We start from the raw sequence: 20,721 nt of genomic DNA, 5'->3' as shown, positions 1-20,721 counted from the left end.
GAGAACTTTAGGAACAGCTGCCGGTCACCCCACGGTGCACCGTGTACCCGGCAGTGCTCGGCCAGTCACCCCAGGGTGTCCCGTGTACTGGGCAGCACTCTAGGCTCAGGGGACACAGTCTGGACAAATAGGTAAAAACCCACCCCTGATGGAAATGACATTCCAACCAGGGACACAGATAAAAATAATGTAAAGAAGTAAGACAGGCGGTATTCCACAAGGCGGTAAGCACCATGGAGAACAAGAAAGCAGGCAGAGGGGCAGCCATGTGGACAAGCCAGGGGCACCTCACCCAGAAGGGGAGCCAGGGAGTGCACGAGGGGCTGCCCAGGAGAGGAACAGCGAGTGCAAAGGTCCTGAGGCGCGACTGTGCTTGGACCGTCCAAGGAAAGCAAGGGAGGCCCCCGACTCAGAAACGTACCTGGAGATGCAAACAGTCTCCAAAAAGAACAGTGAGGTTGGGGGCCTCACGCCGTCAAGGCGGCAGGTATTGGTGCAGACGCAGCAGATGGGCTGCGTGGCAGAGACTCTAGACCAAAGCTGAGCCCGGCGACTGATTCTCAAAGCGACCACCGGACACCCGGGTAAGAAGACGAGCCCTGCCCCCTTACAACATGTACGCGAACTCACTGACGGGACCGTAGGTCTTCACATAAAAGCCTCTAGGAGAAAGCAGGAGATCACAGCCTTGGGGGAAGCAAAGATCTTTCAGGGCAAACAAAGCACTAAGCACAGAAGAAAAAATGGACAGATTAGGTTTCATCAAAATAAAAAACCTGTGCGTATCGAAAGGCAGCATTAAGAAAATGATTAGAAGAAAACAATCTAGTTGGAAAATGGGCCAAAGATTCACATAGACATTTCACCAGGGAAGACGCACAGACGGCTGGTGAGCGGGCGAGAACGTGCGGGGCGTCACCCGTCTCTAGGGAAACGCGGCCACACCGAGATGCCACTTCACCCCTGTGACAACGCTCTAATCAGAGTCGGGGAGGAACGGACGTTAGGAAGGACAGAAGCACCAGGAACACGCACGTGGGGAGCGCAAAATGGCACAGCCACCTTGGAAGACCACTTGGCAGCTTCTTAAGAGTTAAACCTAAGTCTACCACAGAATCCAGCAACCCCACGCCACCCAAGAGGAACGTAAACCTACGACCACACACAGACTCGGATCCAAATGTTCACAGCAGCCCAGGAGTGGGAGCAACCCACGTGGGCACCAGCTGACTAGGGACACACACCACGGCGCGCGTATGCAGAGGGGCGCTGCCCATGACACAGAGAAATGAAGCGACAGGGAGGACCAGGCGGTGGAGCCAGACACAGACGCCCATGTGCTGCGGGACCCCCTTTCTGTGAGGTGTCCAGAAAGGACCCATCCACAGACAGAGGCGGATCGGCGGCCGACAGGGCTGCAGCGGGAGCAGACACCGACTGCGAACGGGAGAAGGGATCCTTCTGGGCTGACGGAAACGCTCCAAAGTTAGACTGTAGGGACGGCTGCACAACACGGTACATGTACTAAAAGTGACCGTACACGTAAAACAGGTGAAGACTGGGAGTTTAGGGTTTTTTTTTTTTTTTTTCTAGAGACTATTAGAGGAGTGTTAGGTTCATAGCACAGTTGAGCAGAAGCTACAAAGATTTCCCCCAAAGCAACACACAGGCCTCCCAGCAGAAGGGGTGCATCTGTTACAGCTGATGAACCTACCCTGACTCAGCAAAAATCACCCCCGTCCACAGGTGACGTTACTGCTCACCCTGGGTGCTGTACCTCCTATGCGTTTGCACAGACGTGTAGTACGTGTACTCACCACCACAGTGTCACACAGAAGAGCTTCACTGCCCTGAAACTCCCCTCCACCTACTCACCCCCTCCCCCGCCCCGGGCCACCACGCATCTCCCTCCTGTCCCCACGGCTCTGCCCCCTCCAGACTGTCACAGAGTTGTAGTCATACCAGACCGGCTTCTCTCACTTAGTGACATGCATGTAAGTTTCCTCCATCTTCTTCATGACTGGATAGCTCCGTTCTTTTTAGCGAGAATAACATTCCACTGCCTGGATGGACCCCAGTTTATTTATCTGGTCACCTACTGAAGGCCATCTCGGTTGCCTCCAGGTTTTGGCAGTCACAGGTTTTCGTGTGGACATGTAAGTTTTCCACTCCTCCGGGTAAATGCTAAGGAGAGTGACTGCTGGAGCATATGGTAGTTTGGTAAGAAACCACCAAGCTGGCGCCCAAAGCGGCGGTGCCATCCTGTGTCCCCACCAGCCACGTATGAGGGTTCCTGCAGCTCCACATCCTCGCCAGCCTTCGGTGTCGTCACCGCCTGGATCTGGGCCGTTCTGAGTGGTGTGTGTGCGGGATCTCACTGTAGTCTGGGGAGTTCAGTTCCCAACGCACTAATTCTGTAATGCCCAAGGGACACCAAGCAGGGGTGTCACGCTGAGAGCTGGGAGCCCGACAGGGACTCACGGGGACCCCACTGACGCTGCAGACACAGCTCTTCTCTAGACGGAGGCCCAGTGGGGCCGCTTCTGCCAGGGACGCTCCCACCCGCCGGTCTCCTGAGCGGGCCGCCTTGCCCCGGCCGTCGTCTCTGTCCCCAGAGCGGTGGAAAGGAGGGCTGGGTGGGCACGCTGGTGGGCTGGTGGCTAGGCTGCGTCAGGTCTGCCCGGGGCCCGGGACACAGCGGACCCAAGTCCAAGCAGCGGGGCCACCAGGACTGTTCACGCGGAGCGGGCGAGGCAGAGCGCGGGACTGGGGCGGGCACGCCCCCTCCTCTGCTCGACTGCCTGCAAACCCGGAGATTAAATTACACGGCTTCTTTACAACTCCAATTAAACGCCTAACTGATGGCGCTGCCCTTTATTACCTGACACCGAGGATAAACAAACAGTGTGGAGAGGGAACGGCCAGGGACACGGTGATTAAAATGCCAACCGGTGTGCAACAAAGTGCACCGTCTGGAAGCAGCCGAGGAGGGGGCTCGCCCTGGCGCCCCGGCCTCGCACCCACACCAGCGGGCTGACCCGGGCCCACTTTCCCCTCTCATTTCCTCTCTGGGGCTACAGGGGCTCTGCGGACATCGGCGTGGCCTCGAGGCTGGCCCGGGGCTGGCCGAGAACACGGCCCCCCACCTGCCCTGGGTCGTCTCGGGCTCTGCAGGAGACACGTCGCGGACGGTGCCAACTGCCCAGCAGCTCCAGGCACTCGAAGCCGCGGTGGCGCTCCCTCAGGCTGACATGCCCCCGCTCTGACCCGGCCAGCGAGGGCAGCGCCCCGCCTCTGCCCACTCTCGGGAGAGTCTGTGCAGACCCTCTCCCCTCTGGCTCACGGGCCTGCGGCACTGAGGAGGGACGTGCCCTGCCCAGGCGGTGGAGTGGGGCTGCAATCCAAGACCTCCGCCGCCCAGGCCACCTGGCGACGTCCATCCTCGGCTTCCAGGGTCTTCTCTGGGGCTCAGGTCCCGTCTCCAAAGTGGACGCTTTAGCCTGAGCCGCCGGTCACCTTCTGTGACTGAGTCGGGGCAGCTGCCGGGCCAAGGACTCTCGGGCCATTCCTGTCTCTCCAGACAGAGGAGATCCTGCCTGACACACAGGCTCCTGCGCGGCCGGGTCGATGGGGCTGGAGGATGGCAGCTGTCACCATCGTCACCACTCCCTGTGGGTTCTGTGCTCCGGGGATGCAGTCACGACGGCCCGGAAGGGTGACCAGCCTCAGCTCAGAGCCGAGGGGGCTGAGCGGGGGCAGACACTGGCCCCGGCCACACAGCGGGGCCTGCAGCAGGCATTCCAGGAGCGAGCGTGGCCAGTTCTGCATCTCACCAGCCGAGACTCGGGACCTGCGAAGCCAGGACAGCTGCCCGGAAGCTACGGCAGCTCCTCCCTCACCGGCTCAAGAGGCCCTTTCCTCTGGGACCAGAAATTCACTTAACTGAACAAAAAGAAATTCATGAAGCTAAAGGTTCCAACTACCCCAGGGGCTGGGAGCCTCTCTCACACTGTGTCCATCTATCTGTCTGTCTGTCCACCCATCAACACCTTAGGGCCGGCGCTGGGCGAGGCGGGCATACAGTTGGACCACAGCCCCGCAGAACAGCGCCCAGAGTCAGAGGGGCTGAGGGGCGTGCACCCTAGGCCCCCGCACTGCTCTTTCCTCACCCTGGCACCGAGGCCCCCCTGCTGCTGACAGGTGGCCAACCTCCCCACGGGGACACGGGGTCGTGAGCCGTCTGGCAGGTGGGAAGCAGGGTTGGGGCAGAGCGATCTTGGATGCAGGAGTCGGGGGAGACCAGGACCCAGGGCCCCGAGCCCGGGCTGAAGGGCAGGGTCACGGAGACCTTGTTCAAAGGAGACGCGAGGGCTTCTGTCTACACCAGACAGATGGCGTAGGCTCTTTCCCCACTCCTCCCACCGCACACGGCTACGTACTGGATGCAACGCAGAGGCGACCACGGGAGAAGCCTGAGAGCGGGAGGAGGAGGGTGGAGGGGCTTGGGACCCGGGGCTCGGGAAACAGCACCCAGAGCACCAGGGAGACTCACAGGCCCACCTGATGGAGGAAGGCAGCCTGGACCCCGTGTTTCTAGAGCCAGCCCAGCAGCGGCCGGCGGCCGGAGCGGGACTGGTGCCAGCAGAGGGGCTCGGAGCACCCCGACCCCTGGCCGAGAAGGGGGCCCTGCCTGGGGCCCCTCTTTGTTCCACAGGCCTGATGGTCCCCTCACCTACCCGGAGACACAGAACGCGACGAAGCTGAACATTCGCCTACCAAAGTAACTTATACCTTCAATGCAGTGTCAAGAAAAACCAAATCCTCAGTGGCTTTTTCTTGAACTTGACAAAGCACGTCTGAAATTCATTTAGAATAACAAACAGGTAAGAAAATCTAAATGAGGGGGAAAGGCCATGTTCTATACCAGATACTCAAACATACTTTCAGTTATAATTACTAAAAATATGGAACAGAGAAATGGAATAAAAAAACCAGAAACCATGGAAACAGATAGGGACACATTACAAACCTACAGGGCAAGGAATGATTATCTGATAAATGGCACTACGGCAACTGTTTAGTGACCTGGGAAAAAATCAATTTAAATCTTGACCATACACCACGTACCAAAATAAGTTCCAAGTAGATTAGATCTTTAAATATAAAACATAAGCCAAAAAAAAAATCACAGAAGAAAATAGAAATATCTATCAAATCACTAAAGAACTTTCTAAGATTAAATGAAATAAATAGATGAGATTCCAAAATAAGTTAAAACTTTCTATACAAAATAATCACAAAGAAGAACGAGAAGTTAAGCTTCTATACAAACTGAAAAAAAAAAAGAGGTAAAGGAACTCTGGTCATGACGAGACCTTTCAGAAAAGAGGAAATAAAATATTTTTCCATATTAGTAATTAAGTGAGATGCCCTTTATATAAAAAGATTTTAAATATGCATAAACCTGACATTTGGGGTGGACATTCTGCAAGGTTTAACGCAGGTGCCGATGTGTGTGACGGCCACACCACTGAGACTCGGGACAGCCCACCACCCCGAGCATTTCTCTGCCACTGGCACCCCCTGGCCCAGCACCCCGGCCCAGTGGTCTGTCTCTGACTTGCTCCCTTCCCTGTCCAGCACGTCTACCCGCAGAGCCCCGCACCCTGGGACCTCGGGGCTTCTCTCAGACCGTTCATGGAGACCAGCACGCTGGCTGTTGGCTATTTCAATGCTGAGCAGCGGGACGGGCGGCTGCACCAGGCGGTTGGTCTGTTCACCGGTTAAAGGACATTTGCGTGGTTTACAGCTTTTGGTGACTATGAGTGACCCTGCTATAGAGTCACAGGCTCCAGGTCTGGGAAGGATGAAGAAAGTAAATCCACCCGGCCTTTCACAAAGGCACTGATCCACCTGGAGGGAAGCAGAGAACAGCGGATCGCCGACGCAGGGACACAGAAGTACAGGCGGACTGAGGACGGAGCAGAATCCCAACCATCGCCGACCCAGAGCTGACTTTCCTGTATTAACTGCAGTTCTGAACCAGCTTGGGCAGAAAGGACAGCTTCACGACGGTGCCTCCCTCACCCGTGAACATGGTGTGTCTCTCCATTTATTTAGAAATCCTCTGACTTCTTAATCAATGCTCTGTCGTTTTCAGTATATAGCTCTTTTACGTGTTTTGTTAGAATTATACCTAGGAATTCCGTTTTGGGGAGAGTGAATAGGAATGGTATAATGTCTTAGATTTCAGTTTCCACATGTTCACTGCTAGTATATATCATATACATGTTATACACACACATATCATATAAAGTGAATTCAGCAAGGTTGCAGGATACAAGATCAATACACAAAAATCAACGCTGAACTCACTTCATTAGTTAGTTTTGTTTTGTTTCGTTAACTCCTTGGGATTTTCTATGTAGACAAACATGTCAACTGCAACGAGGAAAAGTTTTGCATGCCTTTCCTTTCCTTACTGCTCTGTCTAGGACTTGCAGTACATCTAATCAGGGTGGTGAGAGTGGACCTCTCTGCCTTATTTCCGACCTTAGGAGAAAAGCTCTGACTCTGACCATAAGTGTGATGTCAGATGGAGGGTTTGTGGACGAGCTGCATCTGGTTGAGGAACTTCCCCTCTTTTCCTAGTTTGCTGAGTTTTTATCGGTATTGAATTTTGTCAAATGCTTTCACTCCACCAAGTGATTTGATCCTGTTGATTTGGTGAATTATATCAACTGACATTTGAAGGCTGAATCAGCCCTGCATTCCTGGAACAAACAAATAAATCCCTGTAGATTTTGTTCTTTGTCTTGTCACTGATTTTGAAATTAGACTAATATTGGCTTCATAAAAGGAGTTGAAAAGTGCTCTCTCTTCAATTCTCTGGAAGAGACTGTATAAACTGGTGTTAATTCTTCTTTAACTGTTAGGTAGAGTTCACCAGTGAAGGTTGGTTTTTTGAAAGCTCTGATTATGGATTCGATTTGCTCAATAGTTACAGGACTATTCAGACTATCTACCGCACATTGGGTGAGTTTTATAGTTTTGAGTGTCCTGAGGTGGTGGTGGTCGTTGTCTGGACTCTGGTTCCACTCGGTCTGGATGCAGAGAGAGTGGGGAGAAGCCCTGCTTTCTGGCCCGAGAAGGAAGTGGGAGGAGGCCCGCTCTCCTGGCTGTTCTCATCCTGTCCTGTCCCGGCACCAGGCCATCTTGCGGAGGCGTGGCTGTGGCCGGACAGGTGCCAAGACCCTCGAGGGAGGACCCTCTCTCTATGCGCAGGGCTGTGGCCCCAGGAGAGGGGGGAGTCCCCACTGCCCTCCTCTCTGTCCCCTGCTGGCGGTGGCCGTGGACACTGCTGCGGCCGTGGGAAGGGCCTGGCAGGGCAGGGACGCGAAGGCCTAACGTCTGGCCAGGGCCCTGTGAAGGGGGCCCTAGGGAACCGGGGAACGTCGCAGCTGAGGGAGAGGGAATTCCACGTTCCACTGTGCCACGCGGACCCCGAAAGTCACCTCTGAGCTGGGCGTGTGGGGCTCTGACCCTGAAGGGCCGTGAGGCCTGGACCGTGGGCCAGACCACTGCCCAGGACCCAACGGCTGAGAGGAGCACAGCAACGGCTCTGAAACTGAACTGACAGTAGAAGCACAGCCCTTGGAAGGTGGCGGGAGCTGCTGACTGGCCCACCTGGCAGATGCCTGCTGAAAGCCAGACCCACAGGATGTACGTCCTCCAGAACTTCACAAAGACCTGAAAATGTTCAAAATGTCCAGGACACAATTCGAAACCAAGCAGCATATGAAAAACCAGGAGAACGCAGACCTGCTGGGAAGAACCCAGCCAACGGGCACCGCCCCAGGTGACAGAGACGCCGGGACCCTCGGGTGCCTGGGGCAGGGTGGGGAGAGCGGCTACGAGACGTCCTCGTTCTCCCCGGAAGCGGCACTGCCCGACACTAGGCCGCAGGATCCTGTCCCCCCCGACCCGTGATGTCCATCGCGTCCGTCACACCACACGCTGACCCCCAGCTGGGTGCCCGTGTGTCCTCCGTCCCCTCACCATCACCCACACCTACCGTCCGACTTGATGCACGCTTCCGTCAAGCTCTCTTTTTCACACAGAAAGGAAATGATCTGAATGATTACATTTTCTCATCAAAAACCATGGAGGTCAGAAGGCAGAGAAGAGAAAACCGCTGACCCAGAACTCCATACACAGCACAGATACCCTCCAGGAAGAAGGGCAAGATAAAAACACTGCAGACAAAGGGAAACCATGAGAGTATGTTTCCAGAACACTTGCCCTAAAAGAAATGCCAGGGAAGCTCTTCCAGCAAAAGGAAATGATACCAGAGGAAAACTTGTTATTTCAGGAATGAAGAAAGAGCGACAGCAATTCTGAATGTCTAGGTAAAAATCATGAACTGTTTCTTTCCCCATATGTTCTTTAAAATATGAATGACAATTAAAATCAATAATTATAACATTTTACAGTGGGTACATACAAAGGAGCCCTACTACAGGGGGAGGGGGCGTGGGAGACGTGTGTTGTGATAAGATCCTGACATTCCAGGATCTTATCATCCTCAAGTGGTAAAATATTAATTATAAGTGCACTGCGAAAAGTTAGGTATGCATACTGTAATCCCTAGAGAAGTCACTTCAAAAAGTACCTAGAAACATAATTAAAAAACTAAGATAAATCAAAACGTAATACTAAAAAAATTCAAATAATCTTAAAATAGGTAGAAATGAGGAAATGGGAATAAAATACAGAGAAGGCAAACATAACTAATCGTAAAATGGTAAGCCTAAATCCAAACGTATGCAGAAATTATATTAAATGTAAACTGTCTAAACGTACTTATCAAAAGACAGAATACACATTCTTACCAGGTCCACATGGGACATCTGGTGGCTCACTAGTCTTGGCCACCAAACAAATCTTAAATTAAAAAAAAATTCGAGGGACTTCCCTGGTGGCGCAGAGGTTAAGAATCCGCCTGCCAAGGCGGGGGACACGGGATCAAGCCCTGGTCCGGGAAGATCCCACATGCCGCGGAGCAACTAAGCCCGTACGCCACAACTACTGAGCCTGCGCTCTAGAGCCCGTGAGCCACAACTACTGAGCCCTTGGGCCACAACTACTGAAGCCCTTGCACCTAGAGCCCGTGCTCCGCAACAAGAGAAGCCACAGCAACAAGAAGCCCGCGCACTGCAATGAAGAGTAGCCCGCGTGCAGCAACAAAGACCCAACGCGGTGGGAAAAAAAAAAAAAAAAAGTACCATAACCTAAATCTCACATCATATGCAAAAATTAACAAAATGGATCACAGATTTCAATGCAAAACTAAAAGACTCAGTGCGGAAAACATAAAAAAAAAGGGTCCTGACCTTGGGTTTGGCGAAGTTCTTAGATCTGACTCCTGTAAGATATAAACTGATCACCTAGAGCCCGTGCTCCGCAACAAGCCCCCGCTTGCCACAACTAGAGAAAGCCCGCGTGCAGCAACGAAGACCCAACGCAGCCAAAAATAAATAAATAAATAATTTTAAAAAAAATGTTTGCTCTGAGAAAGACACTGTTAGGAAATGAAACTCCCCAAACTCCAGCCAAAGACAACAATCCAACAAAAAATGGGCAAAAACTTGAAGAGACTCCACCCACCCAGGGGGATACAGGAATGGCTAACACGCGACAAAAGATGCTCCACATCTCACCCGTCAGGGAAATGCCAGTTAAAACGTGGTGGACTCCACCGCACACACCTCAGGGTGACCAAGGGCCCCACCCCTGGTGCCGCCGCGGAGCCCCACCCCGGTGCCGGTGGGAGCGCGGGGCCCACGGCTGGCTACGAAGCCAGTGGCCCACTAACCACGTGGCCCGGCAATCCTGCCCCCAGTGCCCACCCTGCAGAAACGCACTAACGCTCACAGGAACACGCACAGTTGCTTCCGGTCTTCGGTTTTCAGGTTTGCTAACAGTGTCTGGCTGCATCTGACCCACCCTCTTGTCGGCTCAGGCTCCGACATCAGCTCGGTGCGAAGCCTCTGCAGTGCTTTTAAGATCCACCCGGCATGTGCGGCTCGGGCTGGCCAGACAACGGTGCCTCAAGGACCCCAGCAGGCCTCCCTCCCACCTGCTGCAAGGCCGGGAGGTGACGGGTGCGGACGGCAACGCTGTTCTGCTGGGGCAGGCAGGGAGGGGAGGAAGCCTGAGACCCACCTGCTGCTCCTAGTAACCCATCCGTCCGGGAACGGGCCGGGGCGCAATTCCCGATTCTCGCCTCTGCCTCCTACTTTCCCGCGGTCTTCCTGCCTGTTCAGAGGCCGTCCCTCCAGCTGAGGACTACGAGCTGCGGAAAGCACAGGGCAGGACTCCTCTCGCTGCGGGCTGGGGGCTCTCAGCTGCTCCCCAAAGCCTCCAAGTGGCCAGAGGCCAGCACCTGAGCCGAGCACAGCTCTCGGATCTACGTTACAGCCGCCTCTAAGCCTCGGGCAGGAGAGCGGGGGCCACAGCAAACCCCGAGTCCATCACCTCGTGCCGGGCGCCGAGCCACGTGGAGCGCCCTCACCAGTGACCCGCAGCTGTCTGGCCCCCTTGCTCCCCGTGACGCCTTCCCGAGCGAGTGCCAATCCAGGACGGCCTGCTCCCGCCAGGTGCCCCCCCTGCCCCCGTGCCGCCCCACAAACACGATCCCCACACCCAGGGCCTGCTCTGAGGCCGCCTCGTTCCCGTGGCTCTTCCCTTGCTGACGTCCAGCTGGCCCCTGCGTGGCTGCCGGCTCGGGAAGCAGGTGCTACGGCTTCTGGAGCCTCAGCGAGTCCGCGCTATCTCCCCAGCTGCCGTCACACCTGCACTCACGGAGGCCCGGGGGACAGCAGCGACTCAGAGAGGGCTGCCCGCCACGCCCCACATCCGGAGAGCCCAGCTGGCCCCCGCCCCGTCCTCGCCCTGCCGGGCCGGCGCCGGCTGACGCGGGAAGGGGGGGAGCCCCCGTCTGGAGACAGAAGCAGAACCAAGACGAAGCCCAGGCAGCGCAGCTGCTGCAGAGGCGCCCTCCCCCCTGCAGAACGGACGGGCTCCAGCGAGGGGCCTCGGCGTCCCTCCTCCAGGGACCTGTCGGGATCAGCTGCGCACAGTCAGGCAGAGACAAGCTTGATTGCCTTCCGTGTGTCGCTCTGACAAGATTAGATTATTTTATTATTAATTCTTTACCTAATTAAACCGCAGTGAAGAACCTCTCCAGCCCAGGCGGGGTGAGGTGTGGGGTCACGCAAGGAGCAGAGCCGGTGCTGGGGGCTGAGGTTTCAGGCTCCTCCCCGCCGTGTGTCCCGGGCTCTCTGCGCTTCGTCTCCTCTGCTGGTCTCCTGCTCGCTCTGCTGGGCGCGTCCTCTGACAGCCTCCCGAGACGGGGCGCGCGGTGAGCCTTTCCGGGCTTGCTGGAGCGCGGGCGCCGGGCCGGGGCTGCCGCCGGGCTCCTCTGGGGACCTGGAGCAGTGCCCACGGCCTTCCAGCGCCAGGGCTGCTGCTGAGAAGGAAGCTCTTCTGATCCCTGGCCTTGACAGGTGACCCGCGTTTCCCCGGGGGGGCCCTTTCACCCACCCACACGGAAACGGCCCCATCGCCGCACGGTGCCGGTGTGACCCGCGACCCCGCCTCTCCTGCAGCCCTGCGACTCGGCGGACCTCGCAGACCGGACTGCTCCTCGAGGTTCCTCAGCTTTTTTCTCCTGCTTTCCAGCTCGTCGCCTTGTTCTTCTGCTTTTCAGATAAACCTTCTCAATTTTATCTCGTAAATCTGCTATTTAGATTTTCATTTAACTCCTGGATATTTCTAACTTCCAGAAGTTTGTTGTTTTTCATTTTGAAAAAATTTAAAGTCTCTTGTTTGTGTTTTGCCGTTGAAAGTCGGTCCCTGTCTCTCTGAGGACACAGTGTTTTGGAGGTTCCCTGCACTCTGGTGGCCTGCGCCCTCCAGCTGCGTTTTTCTACTTGTTGCTCTGGCTCCCTGGTCACAGCCAGCAGTGGGTCCTCCTGGCCTGTCAGCTCAGCCCAGGGTCCGGCCGGCTGCCTACGGGGGCCTCCAGGGTCAGTGCTTTCGGGTCTCCTCCGGAGCTGGCCAGGCTCCAGAGGGCGACAGGGGCGGGCGGGGGCGTCTGGGCACCCACCAGCCTCATCCCTCGGCTCCGCTGCCGGCTCTCGTCCTGGACGGGCCCTGTCCACACCGTCTCCGGAGCCGCAGCTCACAGACATGGGGGACGACGTGGGCTGCCCGCAGAACCAGCCGCCCGAGTCGCTGCGCCGCCCCCCGCGAGTTCTCACCCCGCAGGCCTGAGACGGCGCCCGAGGACCTGCGTGGCCCACGTGTTCCTGGGGCGCCTGCTGCCCGCCTGGGAACCACCCCTCGGGAATGGCTGCTCCAGGAGAAGAAACCGCTGTGTGGACTTCCATTTCTCACTTCTGCTGGCAGAGAGGCCACGGCCCACCACGCAGGGATGGGTGAAGGTCTGGGAACCTTCCTGCCCCTTGATCACACCCCCAAGCAAGCGTCCTTAATCCTCCTGAGCTTAGCCGGTCACGTCCCTCCCACAGCGCCTCTTGCTGCTAATTCTGGGCCTTTGGGGAGGTTTGTGGCGTAAGTCAGCCTGGTTCCTGGCTCGACTGCAGCTGCTTAGATTCCGTTTTCCTGAGTCTGCTCACCATTAGACCACCCGCCCACTGACTGTCCGGATTCCAAAGGTTTGCCGTTGTCCCTCTTGCTGTGGGGCCTCAAGGAGGATGGTCCAACTGGCCGTCTCTGCCTGGATGCCCACAGCGTCTGTGGGTACGTGTCGCGGCGCCCTTGTGAGGCTCCGAGCAGCTGTGTCCCCAGAGCTGAGCACAGAGCCACTGGTCGGAAGGAGTGACAGACCTCACTGGGTAAATGATCTGTCGCGTTAGACGGTACGAGTCCTTTCACAGAGTAAGGACCCACCTCGAGGTGCCCGTGTCTGCATTTTCAGCTTGTGAATTTGTCAAGGACACACAGGCCGCTCGAGAAGAGGGGCTGGGAGCTGTGGCTGGAAGGAACACGGGGAGAAAACAGGAATGCGGGCCTGGAAACCACAGCTCGGCCGCCCACTTGCTGAGGACCCCGTAAGAGGCCTCTCCCGGCTTTCACCGGGGAGGGCGGGACGCCGGCCACCCGCGCCCCCGTCACGGCAGTCTTTGCGGCTGAGCCAGGGTTTGGCCGCAGAACCGCCACGGGGGCACCCAGGCAGCCAACACCGCCAGTCCAAGCGGCACGGGGGGCTCTGTTTCTGCCCCAGGAATGGAAGGCCTATGCTTTGCGGGCCGGGATGCCGGGATTCTCTCCATTTGGTTGCTGCCGATGAAAACCGCAAAATGAGGAGTTTGTGTAGGAGGGCCACCTGAACGGCCAGGAGAGCAAAGCAGGACCCCGAGGGTGGCATGCGGGGGTCCTGAGCTCTGGGGGCCTCGCGCTGCGGCAGTAACCGTCTCTGCTCCGACCTGCGGGAGGGAGAGAGCTCTGTCCTGGGCTCGCCTCCGCACGTTTCCCATCGTCGTCGTGTCTGGATGCTCTGATCCACAGAGCCAGCCCTGCAGAGAGGCCATCGCCCCCGCTGAAGACAAGATGGGAGAGGCCGGCGCAAGGTGTGAACGGGTGTGAGCGTGCATGTCCGCAGGAGGGCGTGCACTTCACACGACACATCCCTGCTCACCGTCCATAAGCCCAGCACGCGACCTCGGGAAAGCAACTGAAGGTCAGCTGCAATCCTGGAAAACCAAGCGGCGCAGAGTTCAGGCGGAGGCTGGCAAACCCCACTGATTCCGCACCGTGGGGTCACAGCTGAACCCACGACGGTGCACGAACCCCCCGTCTCACAGAGGACACTGGGCCGAGGGTCCTGGGACCACGACACGCTCAGGACGCCATGGAATGGGGACAAGATGGAGAAGGACGGAACAGCACCAGGGAGCAGGGATGGAGCGTGGCTCCCGCAGGACGGCCGGGCTCAGCCTTGCGGTCGAGACCCTGCAGCTTTGGCGCGGGTGGTGTAGGGAGCGCACAGCTGGGGCTCAAACTCAGGCCTGGCTGACCGAGCGCTTGGCCTCACAGAGCCCGTGTGCCAGGTGCTAAGGGCGGCCTCCCACCTCCACGGTCTCGCGGGGCGGTGACCGCTGACCTCAGGCACTTCGAGAAAGGCTGGTTCCACGCGAGGTAGACGGTGGAAGCAGATGGGCCGGAGGGGGGCTACATCTACGACCCCGGCAACGGGCAACGCACAGACCCCTGCTCCAGAAAAGAGGACGGCTGCACCCACTTCCCAACTCCAACCGCAGTGTGCACGCGGGAGGAGATGACAAACACGGGAAGGGGAAGTGGGGAAGGGCTTCCCAGCGGAAAAGCTACTCAGAAATGCACGCGGCAAACGGCAAGCAAACAGCAGCCTGGCCCTCTCGACGCAGACGCCCTGCAGACCTCACCGAGGGGGGCAGTGAGCAGAGCCCTCCTCCCAGCCACCTGTGGGCAGTAGCGCTGGGCACCCTCTGACAGCTCAGAGGGGCCGCAGGCGGCCCCTGGGCCCCAGCCTCCCCATGGGGCCGGACTGGGTGACCCCTGGGAAAACGGAGCCTCCAGAGGGTCCCCTCCCTCCTTGGCACTGATGGAGCGGCCTCTCTCTGCACTAGGGCGGGACCTGGTGACCCGGCGTGCAGGGGACAGGCTCGGCGGTCACTGCACTGCCCTGGAGAGGCGAGCTGCGAGGTCAGAGGCTGTGGCCCTGGCTTAGAACTGCAGAGCAGGCGGGACCGCGTGGTAGAAAAGGCAGCTCCCTGGGCTCCTCACAGGCCCCTGCAGCGGGCTCGCGGGGGCCCTGAAACGCACTCAGGTGGTGAAAGATGGCCCCGCTTCCACGGAGTATTGGGTTTACTCATGATGAATGGCACACGTATAAACTGATAAACGATACTAACTTGTTCCCGGGGTCGGGGGGGCTCCAGCCATCTGGTCCTCACCGCGCCTGTGTCACCAAGCCTCCCGCACAGCCCCGGGGATGCCCGCGGCCTGGCTGCCTGTGCGGCCTGGACAGACAGACGGACGGACGGACGGACAGGGCCCTACCTGCCACTTCCCTGGACGAGGGCAGCCCCGCGGCGGCCTCCAGGTCGGTGGGGACGGCGCCGCCGGCCTCCAGGGCGCGGACCAGCTCTCGCAGCCGCTCGCACTCCTCCCGCAGCTGCTGTCGATCCTCGTGGAGCCGCTGCCTCGCCGCGCCGGCCGGGTTCAGGCTCAGGTGCAGCACCTTGGTTCTGCTCTGGTCGTAGTCACCCTGCGGGACCACAGGCAGGAGGTCAGAGCCGCTCACGAGCGAGCGCAAAGGGGAACCCGAGCCCAGCCTGCGGGGTCCCCGCCCCTCTCCCTGGGCTGCGGCCTCAGTTAAACGGGGGAGGAAGCAGAAAGCCCACCCACGTCAGAACTCAGCACACGAGCCCGCTTCTCTGAGTCTCGTCAAGTACCAGCTACCGGGAGCGAGGTCTCTTCAAACTGCGGCGCTTTCAGACACCATCAGCAAACACCCTAATGCCTCTGGGTTCTCGCCAGCCTCTCGGCGACCCTCCTGCCTCACGGTCTTTAAGAGTGGGACCCGTTTTTTAAGATTTAAAAACAAACAAACAAAAAAACCCAACTTACTAACACTGTGACGCTAAAGCAGAGTCCCCACATGCCTCACACGGTCCCGTTACCGACACGTGACATCAGTGCCGTGCGTCTGTTACAGTTCAAGAGCTAACACTGACGCCATCCTAACTGAACTCCCTACTTCCTTCACATTTCCTTAGTTTTCTCCAAACGCCCTTTTCTGTGCCCAGATCCGTCCTGCGGGACCCCACGGGACTTTTAGCTGTCCGATTTCCGTGGCTCCTCCGGGCTGGTGGTTTTCTGGGCTTTGTTTTGGGTGACCTTCAGAGTGTGGAGGGTGGGCTTTGTTTTGGGTGACCTTCAGAGTGTGGAGGGTGCCGTGTGGGTGTCCTGAAGACGCCCTGCTGCCGGGATGTGGCTGACACTTGCCTCACCGTTACCTGGGGTCAAGGGTTAGGGGAGGAAGACCCCAGAGGTCAAGTACCTTCTCATCACACCGTGTGGAGGCTCCACGCTACCAAGGTGACCTTGACCCCTGGCTGAAGTGCGCTTGTCCCCTTTGGAAGGAAGTCACCAGGCACACCCGGTTATGCTCCCCTCCAAGTTGACGAGACCCTCAACTGTCTGTGGACACATCCCACCTCTTCCCCTCCCGGCTGGTAGGAGCCCGCCAGCCAAGGCGGAACAAGGTCAGCCCGGCAGAGAGTGAAGGGGGCCAGACATCAGGGCAGGCATTTGATTCAGTGGGTGCTGAACGGCCTGAAATCCACACGCAAAACCCAGGGCCCAGGGCGGCTGTGGCGACCTTGTGGGAAAGGCATCACCGCACGTTACAAATCTGCAGTGACCGAGGCAGGTGCTAAGGGCCAGTGGGGAAAGGATGGTCTCCCCAGTACGTGCTGCAGGGTCAACTGGATGCCCAGATGACCTTGACCTTGACCTCACACCACACAAACATCACTCCTGAGTGACGGCAAATCTACACGCAAAGGTTTTAGGAGAAAATATAGGGACGTCTTTGTGACCCGGGAGTAGACAAAGGTTCTTAAACAAGGTTCAAAACGGGCTAAACAAGTGAAAAAAAAAAATAAACTGGACTTATAAAAACTGAGAACTTCTATTTATCAAAAGAGTAAAAGGGAACCACCAGAGTGGGAGATACATGAAACACATAAATCTGACAAAGGACTCACATCCACAACATACAAAGAACCCATACAAATGAACAAGAAAAAATCAGACAATTCAGTTTTTAAAATGGACAAAAAAATGTGAACGGACACTTCACAAAAAGAAGATATCAAAGAGCCAATAACACGTGAAAAGTAGCTCAAATTACTCACCAAAGAAACAGTGAAAACCGCAGTGAGATGCCCAGTCGACACTGAACAGATGAGGGTCCAGGGCCTGCAGACCCCATGCTCTCGGAGGGTGCAGGGTGCACCCACGTGGAGGAAACCCTCGGCAGGACCCTGGGGTGAGCGAGTGCACGTCCCAGGCCAGGAACTCAGAACCGTGACCCATCGCACCCGAATCACACAGGGTGGGGGGTCCCCCACGGAGGACCGTGCGTCAGCGAGAGGGAAGGTCTGCACGCAGGACGATGTAGGCAACCCTCACACACAGAGCGGAACAGACCAGCCGGACATGGCGGACGGACACGGGGCGGCCGCTGACACACCACAGGCCGAGGTCGGGGCCGAGGGCGGAGCTGGGAGGGGACTCGGGTCTGTGCTGGTCTGGACGCTGGCGACCGAGTGCGGTCGGTGAGTGACGCTCACTCCTGACGTGTGCGCTTTCCCGTACGTACACCGTGTTTTACTCAATACGAAGTTTCCAGAATGTGCACCAAGTGAGTCCGTGGGTGCTTCTGGGCACAGGTCTGCTCTGCCTCAGCTTTCCAGGCGTGAGCATCAGTGAATCCCCCCGCCCCGCAAAGCTCACTGGCATCAGGTTTTGCCACCAAGAGTCACCCCAACAGATGGCAAAGGCCCAGGCGGTCAGCAAACAGACCACCGACGAGTAAACTCAGGAGGCAGCACCTCTGCTCGCCCAGCTGCTGTCCCCATGGCTCAGCCCTGGGCGGGAAGGACAGCGCAGAGCCCGCGCCTCTTTGGCCATCACTCCCTGGGCCTCCCAGGGCAAGGGCTGAGGGGGGCCTGGGCCTCAGCAAGGGGAAGGCCTGGGCGTCCCTCCCACCCGGTGCTGAGAGAGAGACACGGGAGTGTCCTGGGCTGAGGGGCAGTGGGCTGCTGGCCCAGGCCCGGGCCCGCCCGCCTCTCACAAGGGACGCTGGGCCAGCTGAGTGGACATCTCCCTCCCGCCCCGATACTGAGATTCCTTCCTGGACGACCCAACCTCCCACCTGTGACTTCTGCCCACAGCTCGCTCTGCCAGGGGGAACAGCAGAAATGGCACCCTTCACTCAGATCGTCGAATCCCCCGGGAGGGAGGCCAGGGGTGGACACTTCACTCAGCGGAACGGTCCCAGCGCGGGAGCTAAGCTGTGTGGCCACCGCCGGCCAGCCCTCGGCCAGCCGCCAGCTCAGAGCCCCCGAAAGTGACCCCAAAAGGGAGGGAGGGGCGCATGGAGACACCCCCTCCCTGCCGCAGGCAGAGAGCGGGCGGGAGAGGGGGAGAGAGCCTGGCGGGAAGGCAGAGGCTGGCAGCCGGCACCTCACAGGCTTCTGGGAACCTTGTAAAAACCTCGAAGGATAAAGAGACATCCTGTAACTCCGAGTGAACCACAGACTGTCAGGGTTGGAAGGGATCGTTATTTCATCCGATTCTAACACTCCGGGAGACACAGCCAGGCGTATGGAATCCATCTGCCCTGTGCACCCTGGCAGAGGGCCCTGCAGCAGATGGGAGGCGGGCCGGGTGCTGCGGGAGCTCATGTCCCCTGTGGGTCTGGGGTCAGGTGGGTACAGGGAGAGGACGAGGGCAGATGTGTTCTGCAAAGGGCCGGAGAGCACATGCGTCAGGCGGTGCTAGTCACACCATCTCTGTCCTAGCAGGTCAGCTGATGGGGAAGGAAGGAGGGAGGGGGGGAAGGAAGGAGGGAGCGGGGGGAAGGAAGGAGGGAGCGGGGGGAAGGAAGGAGGGAGCAGGGGGGAAGGAAGGAGGGAGCGGGGGGGGAAGGAAGGAGGGAGGGGGGAAGGAAGGAGGGAGGGAGGGAAGGAAGGAGGGAGGGAGGGAAGGAAGGGGGGGAAGGAAGGAGGGAGTGGGGGGAAGGAAGGAGGGAGTGGGGGGAAGGAAGGAGGGAGTGGGGAAGGAAGGAGGGAGGGGGAAGGAAGGAGGGAGGGAGGGAAGGAAGGAGGGAGGGGGGAAGGAAGGAGGGAGTGGGGGAAGGAAGGAGGGAGGGGGGAAGGAAGGAGGGAGGGGGGAAGGAAGGAGGGAGGGGGGAAGGAAGGAGGGAGGGGGGAAGGAAGGAGGGGGAAGGAAGGAGGGAGGGGGGAAGGAGGGAGTGGGGGAAGGAAGGAGGGGGGAAGGAAGGAGGGAGGGGGGAAGGAAGGAGGGAGGGGGGAAGGAGGGAGGGAGGGAAGGAAGGAGGGGGGAAGGAAGGAGGGAGTGGGGGAAGGAAGGAGGGAGGGGGGAAGGAAGGAGGGAGGGGGGAAGGAAGGAGGGAGGGGGGAGGAAGGAGGGAGGGGGGAAGGAGGGAGGGAGGGGGGAAGGAGGGAGGGAGGGGGGAAGGAGGGAGGGAGGGGGGAAGGAGGGAGGGAGGGAAGGAAGGAGGGAGGGGAAGGAAGGAGGGAGTGGGGGAAAGAAGGAGGGAGTGGGGGAAGGAAGGAGGGAGGGGGGAAGGAGGGAGGGAGGGAAGGAAGGAGGGAGGGGAAGGAAGGAGGGAGTGGGGGAAAGAAGGAGGGAGTGGAGGAAGGAAGGAGGGAGGGAGGGAAGGATGTAGGGAGGGGGGAAGGAAGGAGGGAGGAAGGAAGGGAGGGGGAAGGAAGGAGGGAGGGGGGGAAGGAAGGAGGGAGGGGGGAAGGAAGGAGGGAGGGGGGAAGGAAGGAGGGAGGGGGGAAGGAAGGAGGGAGGGGGAAGGAAGGAGGGAGGGGGGAAGGAAGGAGGGAGAGGGGGAAGGAAGGAGGGAGGGGGAAGGAAGGAGGGAGGGAAGGAAGGAAGGAGGGAGGGGGGAAGGAAGGAGGGAGAGGGGGAAGGAAGGAGGGAGGGGGGAAGGAAGGAGGGAGGGAGAAGGAAGGAGGGAGGGGGGAAGGAAGGAGGGAGGGAAAGAAGGAAGGAGGGAGGGGGGAAGGAAGGAGGGAGAGGGGGAAGGAAGGAGCGGGGGAAGGAAGGAGGGAGGGGGGAAGGAAGGAGGGAGCTCTGGGCACCGTGGACACACAGCCCCGCCCTGCACGGCCCCCTCCTGTGTCCCTAATGCTGCTCTTCCTCATTTGTCGTCAACCATTTAAACGTGCAAAACAGAAACAGGCTGGCAGGCTGAATCCACCGGGCTCCACCCCTCTCCTTTACCTCAGATATTCAAGGGTCCCTCCTTCCCCCCAGGCCGCAGGCTCTCCCAGTCTGGCCGTGCTGACCACTGGCTTCATGCCCACCTCCCTGCCTCCCCAGGACTCACCTGCTGACGCCCCGGGAGGGCCCAGGCAGGGAGCTGGGCACAGAGCCTGACCCCAAGGTCCCCAGTGACCCTTGGCCGAGGCGCTGGACCTGCCGAGGCGCTGGACCTGTCGAGCCTCGGGGTCATTCTGCCCAGCAGGTGTGGGGAGAATCGGGGCAGACGGCGCCTGGACCTCAGGGTCGGGGGCAGGGTGCTGCTGTGGAAACGCCAGACACCCCGCGGGCAGGAAGGGGAGCCACCGCTCCCACCCCAGACCGCGGTTTCTGACCACCGGCTTCCCCTTGACTGGAACGAAGGAAAGAAAACACTGCAGTGGGTGAGAGGATTTAAGGATCAAAGGGAGAACCAGCAGGGCTTAACCAAACCAAACCAAACCAAAGCAAACCAAACCGAACCAGACGGGGGAAATGCTCGCAGCTCTGATGAACTGGGGGAAGTGACAAGCCTGCGAAACCTGCAGGTGCCCAAGTGAGCGTCTGGCGCCGCCGGAGGGCCGGGGC

The 20,721-nt window shown here is 58.6% G+C and overlaps 1 protein-coding gene across 7 annotated transcripts in view; it reads right to left on the bottom strand.

Annotated features, from left to right (window-relative positions):
* Positions 1-20,721, bottom strand: part of MAD1L1 (mitotic arrest deficient 1 like 1) — a 331,750-nt gene that overhangs the window by 42,433 nt on the left and 268,596 nt on the right. For all 7 annotated transcript variants that reach the window (XM_082430575.1, XM_082430571.1, XM_082430573.1 and 4 more), the window contains one exon: positions 15,127-15,334. In XM_082430575.1, coding sequence (XP_082286701.1) covers positions 15,127-15,334 — 208 coding nt within the window. The remainder of the gene's footprint in view (positions 1-15,126; positions 15,335-20,721) is intronic.

The sequence above is a fragment of the Balaenoptera physalus genome, assembly GCF_965194825.1.
Source record: "Balaenoptera physalus genome assembly, chromosome: 16".
Taxonomy (NCBI): Eukaryota; Metazoa; Chordata; class Mammalia; order Artiodactyla; family Balaenopteridae; genus Balaenoptera; species Balaenoptera physalus.
This window is presented reverse-complemented; position numbering and strand designations above follow the sequence as displayed.